This window comes from Henckelia pumila, chromosome 1 (assembly GCF_033568475.1).
Source record: "Henckelia pumila isolate YLH828 chromosome 1, ASM3356847v2, whole genome shotgun sequence".
Lineage (NCBI taxonomy): Eukaryota > Viridiplantae > Streptophyta > Magnoliopsida > Lamiales > Gesneriaceae > Henckelia > Henckelia pumila.
In genome coordinates, this window is record NC_133120.1 from 173,392,536 (window position 1) to 173,405,285 (window position 12,750).

At 38.3% G+C, this 12,750-nt stretch overlaps 2 protein-coding genes across 3 annotated transcripts; one reads left to right on the top strand and one right to left on the bottom strand.

Moving 5' to 3' along the window:
* The first annotated feature begins 2,270 nt into the window (after positions 1-2,270).
* On the top strand, positions 2,271-5,393 carry LOC140874486 (formin-like protein 5). The gene is made up of 6 exons (XM_073277777.1): positions 2,271-2,513; positions 2,618-3,074; positions 3,204-3,822; positions 3,903-4,105; positions 4,190-4,425; positions 4,713-5,393. Exons 1-6 carry the CDS (start codon positions 2,355-2,357, stop codon positions 5,391-5,393), a joined length of 2,355 nt encoding a protein of 784 aa, XP_073133878.1. The 5' UTR covers positions 2,271-2,354.
* A 330-nt stretch (positions 5,394-5,723) lies between these two features.
* Positions 5,724-11,229, bottom strand: LOC140887333 (calcium/calmodulin-regulated receptor-like kinase 1). 2 transcript variants are annotated; one of them, XM_073294520.1, is made up of 8 exons: positions 10,584-11,229; positions 10,000-10,367; positions 9,445-9,598; positions 8,769-8,895; positions 7,202-7,287; positions 7,022-7,093; positions 6,706-6,909; positions 5,724-6,312 (listed from the first exon to the last, which is right to left on the bottom strand). In XM_073294520.1, the coding sequence occupies exons 2-8, from the start codon at positions 10,311-10,313 to the stop codon at positions 5,977-5,979; spliced, it is 1,293 nt and encodes a 430-aa protein (XP_073150621.1). In that variant the 5' UTR covers positions 10,314-10,367; positions 10,584-11,229; the 3' UTR covers positions 5,724-5,976. The 2 variants fall into 2 exon arrangements, with proteins under 2 accessions (XP_073150621.1, XP_073150629.1); XM_073294528.1 differs by lacking the exons at positions 10,000-10,367; positions 10,584-11,229 and adding an exon at positions 9,737-9,961.
* Positions 11,230-12,750: the final 1,521 nt, after the last annotated feature.

Consider the following 12,750-nt stretch of genomic DNA (forward strand, 5'->3'; position numbering starts at 1 on the left):
ACTCGAGTTGTTCCAAAGACCGAACTTCGTGGGTTGTTACCTGCATCACAAAGCAAAGTGAGTGGTGTTGGGGGTTTCTCGACGAAGACACTCCGACGCTCAACTAGAGCATGTGACTATAGAGAGCGTACCTTAATAATGAGAGGATTTGAGCTATTTATAGAAAATCGGAGAGTTTCATGGGCTTGAGCCTCTTATGGTGTGACGCCCGGGGCTGAGGAGGCGAGGAGTGATCGCTGGTGCCAAAAGGTTGCACGGACAATGAGCGGCTCCTGGTATGCTTCTAGGCGGAGGGAGACATGAATGAACCGATCCTGCCGGAATGAGAGGAATTCTGAGACAGTGTAGGTAAAAAGATCTGTCTTGATACAGTGGGCCATTACAAATGGTATCAGAGCCGACCTCTCTTAGTACGGTATGGTTCGGGGACGAACCAAAGCGGAAGCTGGTGGGCATGTGACGCCCGGGGCTGAGGAGGCGAGGAGTGATCGCCGGTGCCAAAAGGTTGCACGGACAATGAGCGGCTCCTGGTAGACTTCTAGGCAGAGGGAGACATGAATGGACCGATCCTGCCGGAATGAGAGGGACTCTGAGACAGTGTAGGTATGGGAGTGCATAGTTGAGGGGAGTTTAAAAGATTTCATATGTACTACTCATATCAAGAAGGTGCATCTTCTTTTCGGGAGCTCATCATATCAGAACTTCAAAGTTAAGCGTGCTTGACTTGGGGAAATTATAGGATGGGTGACCCCCTGGGAAGTTTCTCAGGGTGCGTGTGAGTGAGAACATAAGCACGCTGAAAAGACCCGTCTTGATACAGTGGGTCCTTACAAATGATATCAGAGCCGACCTCTCTTAGTACGGTATGGTTCGGGGAAGAACCAAAGCGGAAGCTGGTGGGCATGTGACGCCCGGGGCTGAGGAGGCGAGGAGTGATCGTCGGTGCCAAAAGGTTGCACGGACAATGAGCGGCTCCTGATAGGCTTTTAGGCGGAGGGAGACATGAATGAACTGATCGGTATGGTTCGGGGAAGAACCAAAACGGAAGCTGGTGGGCATGTGACGCCCGGGGCTGAGGAGGCGAGGAGTGATCGCCGGTGCCAAAAGGTTGCACGGACAATGAGCGGTTCCTGGTAGGCTTCTAGGCGGAAGGAGACATGAATGAACCGATCCTGCCGGAATGAGAGAGATTCTGAGACTGTGTAGGTATGAGACTGCATAGTTGAGGAGAGTTTAAAAGATTTCATATGTACTACTCATATCAACCCCTGGGAAGTTTCTCAGGGTGCGTGTGAGTGAGGACATAAGCACGCTGAAAAGACCCGTCTTGACACAGTGGGTCGTTACATAATGAGACCCAAATTGATTGAGCCATTGGGCTTGGACAGAGAAAAAATCAAATTGGATCATAACCCATCAGTGACAAAATGGTATTCATATAATTAAAACAAACTAATTAATTTAATTATAAGTTTGCATTAAAAAGTGTAACACAATGCTAATTAATGATTATCAAAATTTGAAAAATAAAATTAAAAAATATCACATACAAATACAGCTAGCAAAAATCTAAAAAAACAAAACAAAACAAAATTCCTCCACTGATATGTTTTTGCAAAATTATTATGTTGATTTTGTCAAAATGAATTATAATGGTCAACTCACGTTCACATTGGAAATTACAATTGCAATCTGCTCGGTCTACTCCCATCATAATAAATATTTATTTCGGATTTTTTAATTATGTATTTTGTTTTCTATATTTATATTTTTTACGATATAAAATCATTTAATCAATGTGTGAGTTTGGCATGAAAATCTTTATATTGGTGGAATAGTGTTTAATGGTTCAGTCTTTATTATGATAATCAAGATTAAGACGATGCGTCAATGGCTGTTCCAATTTCCAATGACTCCACTATTTCGGGATTTTATGAGGTTATGCAGTTATTTTGTTATTATGTCATACTTTTTTTATTTGTGTATTTTAGCTATTTATAATTATGTGAAATAAAAGTGAGATAAATCGAGCGAACTTGAACCGAGGCTGATGCATGTGAACGAATATAAACCGAGTTTTTATCCCTTTTCTTGGCTTTTCACACATCTTATTTACTTATAGTTGTGCGGTTGTTTGTCCTCCTTTTGAAACTTAATTTGAAACCAAATTTGTGGAGGGCCCTCAAGATTTTAAGTTAAAAGTCAGTGGTAGGGACATTTGAAATGAGCTGTTCTTGAGAAATATTGTATAGCATTGGCGGAAATTTTCGCCAAAGACTAGACCTTTGAGCGTGTATCTTTCTTGGTTTCGTTGCTGGTCTGATGCTGTGTAAGCATTTTTCACAGCTAGATCAATGAAGATTCAAGAAAGGAAACCAAAAGGAACGACTTTGTTAATGGCTTTCAGTGTTCTGGTTCTCGGGTTGGTAGCACCTGGTGTGGAGAGCAAGAGGGATGAGCAGGAATCATCACTCCACTATCGAGTCGAATCCCGGAAGGTGAATCAGCAGATGGTATGAAATTGATACTGGTTTTTATAAGTTTGATTCATTATATACGTCAGAGGGACGGATCCTTGAAGTTGATTAGTCTCGCTCTATTTTGTTGACTCTAACAGCTTGCATTTTTAAAGGCCGATTGTAGGCTTGAGTTGCTGCATGCCAAGAAAAGTTTTCGAGATCTTGACTTGCCTGTAAAAGAGGGGAATGAGGATCTTTCTACTTCTTGGACGTCAAGAACAGAAACGCTTGTTAATGTCGATCCTTCGAGGGTTGAACAAATCATTCGAAGTTGTTTGAGCGAAAGATTTGTGCTTTCTAATACCAGAGATTTGTTAGCAAGGCGCTATTCTTATGTAGGACGTAAGTTAACTCAGAAGTCGGCAGAAGTGTCTGATGTGCAGTCGAATGAGCAGAAGAAGACGGACAAGAGAACCGTGGTTATTGCCATTGCAGTCACTGCTTGTGTCACTCTCGTCGCGTCTGCCCTGATGTTTTTCTACTGGCGGAGATTCGGGAGGAGAAGAAACGATAAGAGGAGGCTTCACAGCTCAAGCTTAAACGAGTGTTCTTTTGGTACATGTTTCTTTTTTCAGATTTTGGATCTTGAAGTGTGTTTTCTGTTACATCTTTTTCATCATGGTTCCTTTTCTCGTTTTTCGAATGTTATTTGTATTGCCTCTTCACACAAACCATTTGGTTTAGGAAGTCAAGTAAATGAAGTAGACAGCAAGCTGAAACAGAGTAAGATAAGCACCACGCTTTATGTGGCATCACATCCAGTGAAAGATTCAAAAGTTGAGATTTCAGTTGGAACTTTCTCTGCATCTGCATCCTATTCTGATGGACAAATTGGGAAGTTGCAACCCGAAAAGGATGCATGCTTCCCTCTCCTGACTCCACCACCACAGTCTCCGGCACCACCATGTGCCCCTACCCCTCCTCCCTCTTGGCCACCACCCAAGACTAGTCCCCATGCTCTGCCGCCGCGTTCCCCTGTCACTCTGCCTCGGCCACCACCCAAGACTAATCCCCATGCTCCACCGTCATGTGCTTCTATCCCTCCGCCTCGACCACCACCATGTGCCCCTATCCCTCCATCTAGGTCACCACCCAAGACTGGTTCCCATGCTCTGCCACCATGTGCCCCTACCCCTCCATCTCGGCCGCCACCTGTCAGTTTTAAATCTGCTCCAGTAGCACCTTCTCACCCCTTAACTTTGGGTCCACCTAAAGCTAAGTTGAAGCCTTTCTTCTGGGACAAGATCTTGGCTAACCCTGACCATTCAATGGTTTGGCATCAGGTTAAATCCGGGTCGTTCAAGTAAGTCTACTGGATGTTGCTCTTGATTAGATTCGATATTCTTCACCTTTCTAATTGGCAAAAGATGACTTTATCAACAGGTTCAATGAAGAAATGATAGAGAAGCTATTTGGCCACACCCCTGCCAGCAAAAACCAGAATGATGCACGCAAGAAGTCTTCATCCCAAGAGCTTTCAATGCCTCATACTCGAATAATCGATCCTAAAAAGTCTCAGAACCTATCAATTCTTCTCAAAGCATTAAATCTAACAACTGAAAAACTCTGTGATGCACTTACAGAAGGTAATTTTCTTGTTCTTGAACGTGTTAGTTCTAGAAGAAGATTCTATTCCGTCCCAAAATCAATTAATGTTTTTGATAAACCAGGTACTGAGCTTCTTCCAGAACTGATTCAGACATTATTAAAGATGGCACCTACAGCTGAAGAAGAAACAAAATTGATACAATATACCGGAAAAGTTTCTCGACTAAGTTCGGCAGAGCGATTCTTGAAAGATTTGGTTGATATACCATTTGCCTTCAAGAGGCTTGAATCATTGCTATTTATGTGCACTCTTAATGAAGAACTGTCAATGTTAAAGGAGTCTTTTGTTGTCTTGGAGGTGAGACATAGTACTGTCATTTCGTCGGGATGGCCGGAGTTTATGCATCGTTAGGATGTTCTTAATCGGATAGCTGAATTCAGCTCCATGTCTAAGTTAGTTTGTTAGCCAAGTATCCACAGCACATGTTCGAGCCTTTTTTGACTGAAATAGGATGTCCCAAAGGGATTAACTTCTTACCTAAACTCAAGTCACATAACTTAATTGATAGGTCCATTGAGACATTGCTTCATAAAGTTTTCCCAAAGTAGAGCCAACTAAAAGCTTGTTTTCTTTATATGTTGCAGGAAGCTTGCACAGAACTAAGGAAAAGCAGGCTCTTTCTTAAACTTCTAGAGGCCGTCCTGAAAACCGGGAATCGGTTGAACGATGGGACGTTCCGTGGAGGTGCCGAAGCATTCAAGCTCGACACCCTACTGAAATTATCGGACGTTAAAGGAACTGATGGAGAAACAACGTTACTACACTTCATTGTTCGAGAGATAGTCCAGTCTGAAGGCATACGATTTAAACAGGCGACCAAACTGAGCCGAGCAGACAACGATACCCAAGATTCAGGCCAAAATGACGTCCAGCGCATCGGTTTACGAATAGTTTCAGGTCTGGGCAGGGAGCTTGAACATGTCAAGAAAGCTGCTGCCTTCGATATTGACGGCTTATCAGAAACTGTGGCTAAACTTGGGACCGCCCTCGTAAAAGTAAAAGATTTCTGGAATTCAGACATGAAGAATGTAGCAGAAGAAAACGGGTTTCATCGGAGATTGAAGAGTTTCGTGGAAAATGCAGAAGTTAATGTTATTTGGTTGGTTGAGGAAGAGAAGCGTATAATGGGTCTGGTGAAGAATGCTTCAGATTATTTCCATAGAAATGCGGGGAAGGAAGGTTTGAGATTATTCGTTATAGTTCGGGACTTTGTAATAATTGTTGATCAAATATGCAAAAAATTAGAGAGTCTCACAAAAGAATGAAATTAATATAATCATAAATTGCTTTCACATGCAATTATTCTTGATTCTACATTGGCTTATGTTAGTTACTTGTCAATAGGCATTCCTGCAGGAATAGATTTATTGATTACACTGTTTGATATCTGACCATCGAGCACGAAAATTGTTGTCACTAATCAAGTCAAGATCAAGTATAGGGACCAGCCAATCCATCAAGCTCAAATATATTATAATCAAGTCGAGCTCGAATCAACTCAAGCTCACAATCGACCAGGCTTGCATGGACTTCTAAATGTTTCCATCAAGCTCGATTGGCTCAGTTGTCATGCAATAAAACTTTTGTTTGTACTATAAACACAGGCAAACTTGCTTTCATTTCACTTCAGTGTTCAAATACAAAACTGGAGAACTAGAAAGAAAAGGGAACCACAAAAAGTCAATATTCTAACAAGTAACAAATATCATATCACTCTGGCTTGACAATCTAGATCATTTAAAGAAAAACACATGAATGTGCTGTTTCTAAATCCTATAAAAACTAAAGATATGTTACAGATCAAAACAAGGGAAAAAAAACACATGAACAAATCAGAAATATCATCATTTAAGCATCTATCGAGTCAGTCGTGCTGTCAATAGATTCTACTCGTTTGTGTTCAGGGTGTGTACTCTGGCGGCCCAGTTCATCCATATTAATTGCTACCTCGTCCGTTCTAGGAGTCGAGGGTTCGTGGTGTTGTTTACCACTATGTCTGGATTTGATAATCTTGGAGAATACCTGAACGATGTCCCTCATGGATGGTCGTCTTCTGGGAATGCGATTCACGCATTTGTGGGCGAGAGCAGCAACCTCATTTAGTTCTTGGACATCAAAATTTCCATCAAGACGGGGGTCAACTATTTCTTCCCACCCAACTTTCCCTTCTGTATCCATAGCCGCCTGAAAGGACACCAAATTACTTACGGAAGGCGGAAGTGTCGGTCACATGAGCGGAAGTAAAAACGTGGTTTAGACTAAAATCATCACAATGCAGTTTCTATAAAACTAAATTCAAATGACTTGTGGAAAGATGAATCCATGACAGAGTTGGCATTAATAATAATCACTAATGGTTCTTCCACAACTCTTGTTAATGAAGCATATCTAAAACAAGATGGCAATAATGAAATTTATACACACACAAGCTAGCAGCTTTACAAGGCAAAGTTTTGAGTACACAACTGTGTTGGGAATAATATGACGAATCTTCAATTATTTAACAGTGAAAGCAATCATTAGACCTCGCAAGATGGGTTAATTGACATACATAGACCAATAATAAATTTAACATACCAGCTCAACATACTCCATAAGACCCTGAAGAGGATTTCTTCCAGCAACAAGTTCGAATAGCAACACACCGTAGCTGTAAACATCGCTCTTCTTTGTGAATGACCGTGTTGATATGTATTCAGGATCAAGATACCCAAAAGTCCCTCGAATGTTGGATGCCTGTTTGTTAACCATTTCTTCCCTCGAAAGTCCAAAATCAGCTACCTGCATCACACTTTATCTTGAACAAGTATGCCTTTGGATGTTCGTTTTAAAGTAGCTGTGATTTAGTTAATCACTTCAGCATATCCTTTTAATAGGGAAAAATGAACTGTACCCTGGCTCTCATGGACTGGTCCAACAAAATATTGGATGATTTGATGTCACGGTGTATTACAGGAGGAACAGCCTGATGGTCATTATAAAATCGAGAAAATTAAATAAATAATTGCGAGGAAGCCACAATAAGTGCGATAAAAGAACAACAGTAGCTATGAAATAAATTTCTTAAACTTGCCCCATCATGGAGATACTCCAGACCCCTAGCCACATCAAGAGCTACTTGAACCCGCAGTTCCCAATACAATGGCTTCAATTTCTCATCTGCAGATCAAAAAGGAAAATGACACGATGACAAAACTGACAGGAAACAACACGAAGAAAACTGAGATAAAAGAAATTCTATAACAAAGCAACCAATACATGATTTGAATCACTGACACAATTTTTGAGTAAAACATGTTAAAAAGTATATTAACGAAAAATACACAGATGACATCAATTACAATGACAAATACACACATGACATCAATCATAGGGTGTCAAATTTACAAAGATCAGTTATTCTTATTGAGAAATACACATATGGCATTGATTGCAATAATGATCAACCAGGAATAGAGCAAATTGATAGAGCATCGATAAAAAAAACCGTGAGATAATAATCACAAATTGATAGAGCTTCGATAAAAAACTGAGAGTTGTGCTTATTATGGAGTTAAATTTTACCTTGCTCAAATTCCTTAAAAATCGATTAGTTAGTCTAGATATAAATTTAATTGAGATATAATGCTTTTTTGCTGCCATTTTGAGTGGCTTGTCTAAAACTTTTTTCTAAAAAATAAAAAATAAAAAAAAATCAATCCATATATTACTGCATATTTCAAGACAGCTATGCAGTACATAATCCTTATGCAATCATATTTTATTCTTCACATTGTTAACCAATTATTATGCTCTTTCGCCCTCTCTGCATCGTCATTAAACAACATCACCTCATTAGAGTTCAAACCAACTTTTAAATATATTTCCAGAAACATTTCAAACCCTTTCCAAAATCATAAAAAGCCTTGCTAACAATTTTGAATCAAAAGTGTACACAAATCCAAGGGCAGAAAGCGAATGAAAAATAATTGAATGTGCACGCACTCATAATTACCCCCACCGAAGTTTTTGGGCATGTCACTAACTTTCCAGAAACAATCTGGCAATGGTATACCAAAAAAAAAAAGTAATTTCAAATAACTTGTTTGTAGCAATAAAAAGAAACACGTTTCACTTCACTAAACCAAAATTCATTATAGTCCCCCATTTTTCAACCAAATATCAAATTCATCAGCGTGTTCTTTGATTAATTCAATCCTTATACAATGATTCAATTTCATTCTTTTAGCACAAATCTGACCCATCACCCACCAATTCAATTGTTTCTGTACTCCTGTTAAAATGTTTTATCAACTTCAAATCACACTCATTCTCTAGATTTGCAAACAATGAATGAGTACAAAAATGAAATGTTTCCATTCCTGTAATAGTCATATTTAACTTCATAGTGTACAAATTCTATCAAAATTCACAAAATCAACCTTTGGAATTGACAAACTAAATATTCATTGCTTACATAACTAGGTGATTAATATACTGCAATGGATAAAACAATTCTTGGCCATTTTTCGTGTCAACTGGGTGAAATTCTAACAACTACAAAAACATGGAAAGAAATTGAAGCAAATTTCAAATACACATGAATAAACATCATTCTCTGATTAAAATGAATTAACGCAGATAGGCTTATGTTAACTTACCGTACAAATGAGAAGCCAAACTTCCTCGGCTCATGTGAACATATATAAGCATATGCTGGTTCTTCTCCGCACAATATCCAACCAAATTCACAAGGTTTCTATGATGTAACCTTCCTAACAACATTACCTGAGAAGGAAATAAACTGGGAGTTAAAATATGACAGAAGATTGGCAACCGATCGCATCTCTTTGGAACATGCAATTTACCATATTAATTTTCGAGAAACATGACATATCTTCTCAAGCACCAAGAGGAAATAGCGGTTTCTGAATATCTCAAACAAGAATTTCAGACCGATACCTTTGGCATAAAATCTAGCAAATTTTATCCAGAAGACTTACTTGCTACATTTGAATTCAGAAACATTCTTTGAATTTTATTTTATAGGCCAAACAAAATAAATGGAACAATTGTGGTTTCTCAAATTAATCTATGAGCAAAACTGATTCAATTTACAGTTGCCATCCTTTGCCAATAGTAACAAAATTCATCGCCTTAACTAATATTAATGTCCCTCTTTTCTGCACTACCTCAACTTCATGGAACTATTTTATCCTTAACACATTGAAATTGTAATAAATAATCCACGTATCTTTCAAGATTGGCCATATTTCCATGCTGGACCAAACAATCAAGGAAGCACGACGAAATAAGATAATCAGCGACCAGAAGTACCTCTGTTTGAAACTCTTTCTCCCCTTGCTTAGAATCATTGGCAAGTACTTTAACAGCAACAGTCTCACCAGCCGGCATCTGAGCTTTATAAACAGGACCATATGCTCCTTGACCAATCAATGTAGTGAAATTATATGTTGCTTTCTGCAGATCCCTGCTCGTGCAAAAATCAAAACTTGACTGAGATGGCAAATGAAGTAACACTTTATGATTATACAAATCTTGCAGAAACTGAATAAATATATCTCTACGAAAATTAACATGAATGTTCAGACCCAACAACCATGCACACCTTGCAAGTCCTAGAATAATAACTTTAATCATTTCACAGAATTTTATATTTTCTTCTATGATAGCCTGTTGCACCTGCATTATTTATCAATTGGCTTTCCATGTGCGTCCAAGTCAAACAAATAAAATGGTTCATCCATAGATCCATCTTAAAAACAGAGAGCATATTATATAAGTTTCTTCCTCTCACAAGTCACATGCCAAATGGATCCATGTTAAGGCGAATGCCATTGAAAGCAAAGCATTGGCACGAAGAATGCATACTTATAAGAATACTCCAATATCCCAGATGCAGAAATCACATTGGATTTCGTAAGTCCCCTGAGCCAAAACGGGACCCCACTCTGTATGGTGGATCTAGGTGACTCAGTTCCAAATGACGAATCTGACAATACGTTGCAAGAATCAGCCCCATTAGTACGAATTGGGATGGTTGCAGTCCTCCTAGAGCTGTTGTTTCCTACTTGTGAACGATTCCTATGGTACTTATAGCAAAAAAATGCAATTATAGCCAAAGAGACTCCAATAACCACTCCAATCGATAAACCAATTATTAAGCCAGATGACTCCCCTTTCATCTTTCAAACCCCGTTCCACCGTATATTATCAGTCAATGTCGTCCATCAATAAACCTTCAAAGGCAGCAAAAAAAACAATTAGCTGGTGAACTTGAACTCATAGTCTTAGACCAAGAAAAGCATCAAAACCCGGAATATTTTTTCATAAAAGGAATCAGATGATAACATTTAACAGTTGTGTGTAGCAATTTCAATTCAATAAGATGATATGCATCACGTTCTAACTAAATCGAAAAGAAACTAAGGAGGATGCCCGTTAATGAAATTTACCTCAGACATAATTAAAAGCATTATAACGAGGGTCTAAATGCGCCAATGCTCGGAAATTTGGATGATCGACTCATAACGAAGATTAAAGTCAGCAAACAACAGCCAACTACAAAGATTGCACTATCAACTGCCTCGTTCAAACTTCAGACGAAATAGCTAAAGCGACAAAGTCAAGATCTTCCCAAAATTTTGTCCACAACCAAACACAAAAAACGCATAAAAAAAGAAGTCAAAGAAACCCAGCTACCCACGTGAGATCGACAGTAAAGAAAAAGGGAAAGAGAATGAGAAAAACCCAGATCAATCTTCACTCGAAACACAGAAAAACAAAAGACCCAAGAAGAAACGCTTTCCCAAAACACCAAAAATCATTTCAAATAGAAACGTAGACAAAAAGTAAAGTAGCAGAATCCCATCCAAAACAACTCAGAGCATCGAAACCAGCGATTGCCGCCTTTTTCTCCAAGTGTCACCAAAGTGAACGCAGCAGTTGACGATTTCTTCCAAGGAAAAAAGACCCGGAAAATGCTGCAGAAAATCAAAAAGCTGATGAAATCTATTCTCCGTTGAGAAAAAGGAAACTGCGGCAAAGCAATTGGCGAAGGAAGAATTGATTGCTCTTCAGCCGAAATTTTAGTTTTAGTTTTAGTTTTATTCGCCGGTTTTACGTTGGAAAAGGAAATCAATTGAATTTCAGATGGGTTTCCCAGAATGCCCTTTTGAATAATTAAGCCAAAATATAAACCAACTAATACTTTTAATTCTAATTAATTAATTAAGCTTAAATTTGAAGACCATTTCTACCTCGAATTAAAAATTTGGAAAAACTTTGAATTCGGGCCAGAAGGGTTCAAATTTAATTCTCCCTATGTAACTTTGAGATTAAATAATAAAAACTTATATATCAGTTTAAAATATGGTGCATCGATTTAATATTTGACATCATTAAATTTCCACAATAGTTCAAAAAAAAGTTTACTTGGGATCAAACATGAATCTCGTATATGTGAACTAATTATGAGAATCATTGCATCTGCGGCGATATAATTGAATATGAATCTTGAACTTTGATTGCATATAAAGAAAATTGTGCAATGGCTTCTAATTTTGCAAAGTGTGGGAGTTCCAATTTTAAGATGTAATTTATCAATATTATAGATCGAGTTCTTAAATTGATTACACGAAATTATTAAATATTTGTACACATGTCGATTATTTTTTTTTTACCTAATATGAGATCATGCATTGGGGATGTATCAAAAGATGTCAATGAATAATTAAATTACTATTTATTTTGCTGCAGCCATTGGATGTATAATATTGATGTATATTAATTGATATTCAATGAATTAAAAATTTTCTCCTAATTAAGATACATTCACAAATTAACTCTAATAAATGGGATTTAGTTGAACTCTTGTGTTGACTTAGCTAGAAAGATCAGAGATGGGCATAGATACAAGGTTTCGATCATAATCAAATCAGAAATATTAAAAGGTTGACTAATTCTTTTCCTTTAATCGTGTGTAGGGTTAAAATGGCGTTGATCTCTCTTGTCCATAGTAACGTGCCAAAATGAATTATTTCGTCCTCATATATTAATTATTTATTAAAGTTTAGATTTCTTATTAGACGATCTCATTGATATAGATCAATAAAAAAGTTCGACCCGATCTATATTTCTAGTGAAACTAATTGATGTAGCAAAAAATTGATATTGCCCGATTAGAGAAAATTTGGGTAACTTGTGGAGATCTGGATAGCCGGATTAATACTCGAACTGTTCCAAAGACCGAACTTCGTGGGTTGTCACCTGCATCACAAAGCAAAGTAAGTGACGCCGGGGATTGCCCGGCGAAAACACTCCGACGCTCAAGTCAGTATTTGCCCAATAAAAGTTCTAGAGAGCTAGAGCATGTGACTATAGAGTGTGTACCTTAATAATGAGAGAACTTGAGCTATTTATAGATAGTCAGAGAGTTCTATGGGCTTGAGCCTCTTATGGGCTTTTAGGTATTTACGGGCCTCGATAAAGTGTCCAAATAAATATCGGAGTAATATGATACTCATATGGATTGAGTCATTGGGTTTGGGCCCGGGAGAAAGTCAAATTGGGTAATAACACATCATAAGCCCCCCACTCTCGGGCATGTCGTTTTAGCGAGAT

Excerpts from the sequence above, each read along its gene's own strand:
- LOC140874486 (XM_073277777.1), top strand. The coding sequence starts at position 2,355 with ATGAAGATTCAAGAAAGGAAACCAAAAGGAACGACTTTGTTAATGGCT. Across the intron at positions 2,514-2,617 it reads GGAAGGTGAATCAGCAGATG|CTTGCATTTTTAAAGGCCGA; the intron begins GTATGAAATTGA and ends TGACTCTAACAG. Across the intron at positions 3,823-3,902 it reads GTTAAATCCGGGTCGTTCAA|GTTCAATGAAGAAATGATAG; the intron begins GTAAGTCTACTG and ends CTTTATCAACAG.
- LOC140887333 (XM_073294520.1), bottom strand. The coding sequence starts at position 10,313 with ATGAAAGGGGAGTCATCTGGCTTAATAATTGGTTTATCGATTGGAGTG. Across the intron at positions 8,896-9,444 it reads AGAAAGAGTTTCAAACAGAG|GTAATGTTGTTAGGAAGGTT; the intron begins GTACTTCTGGTC and ends TTTCCTTCTCAG. Across the intron at positions 7,094-7,201 it reads TGGAGTATCTCCATGATGGG|GCTGTTCCTCCTGTAATACA; the intron begins GCAAGTTTAAGA and ends AATGACCATCAG.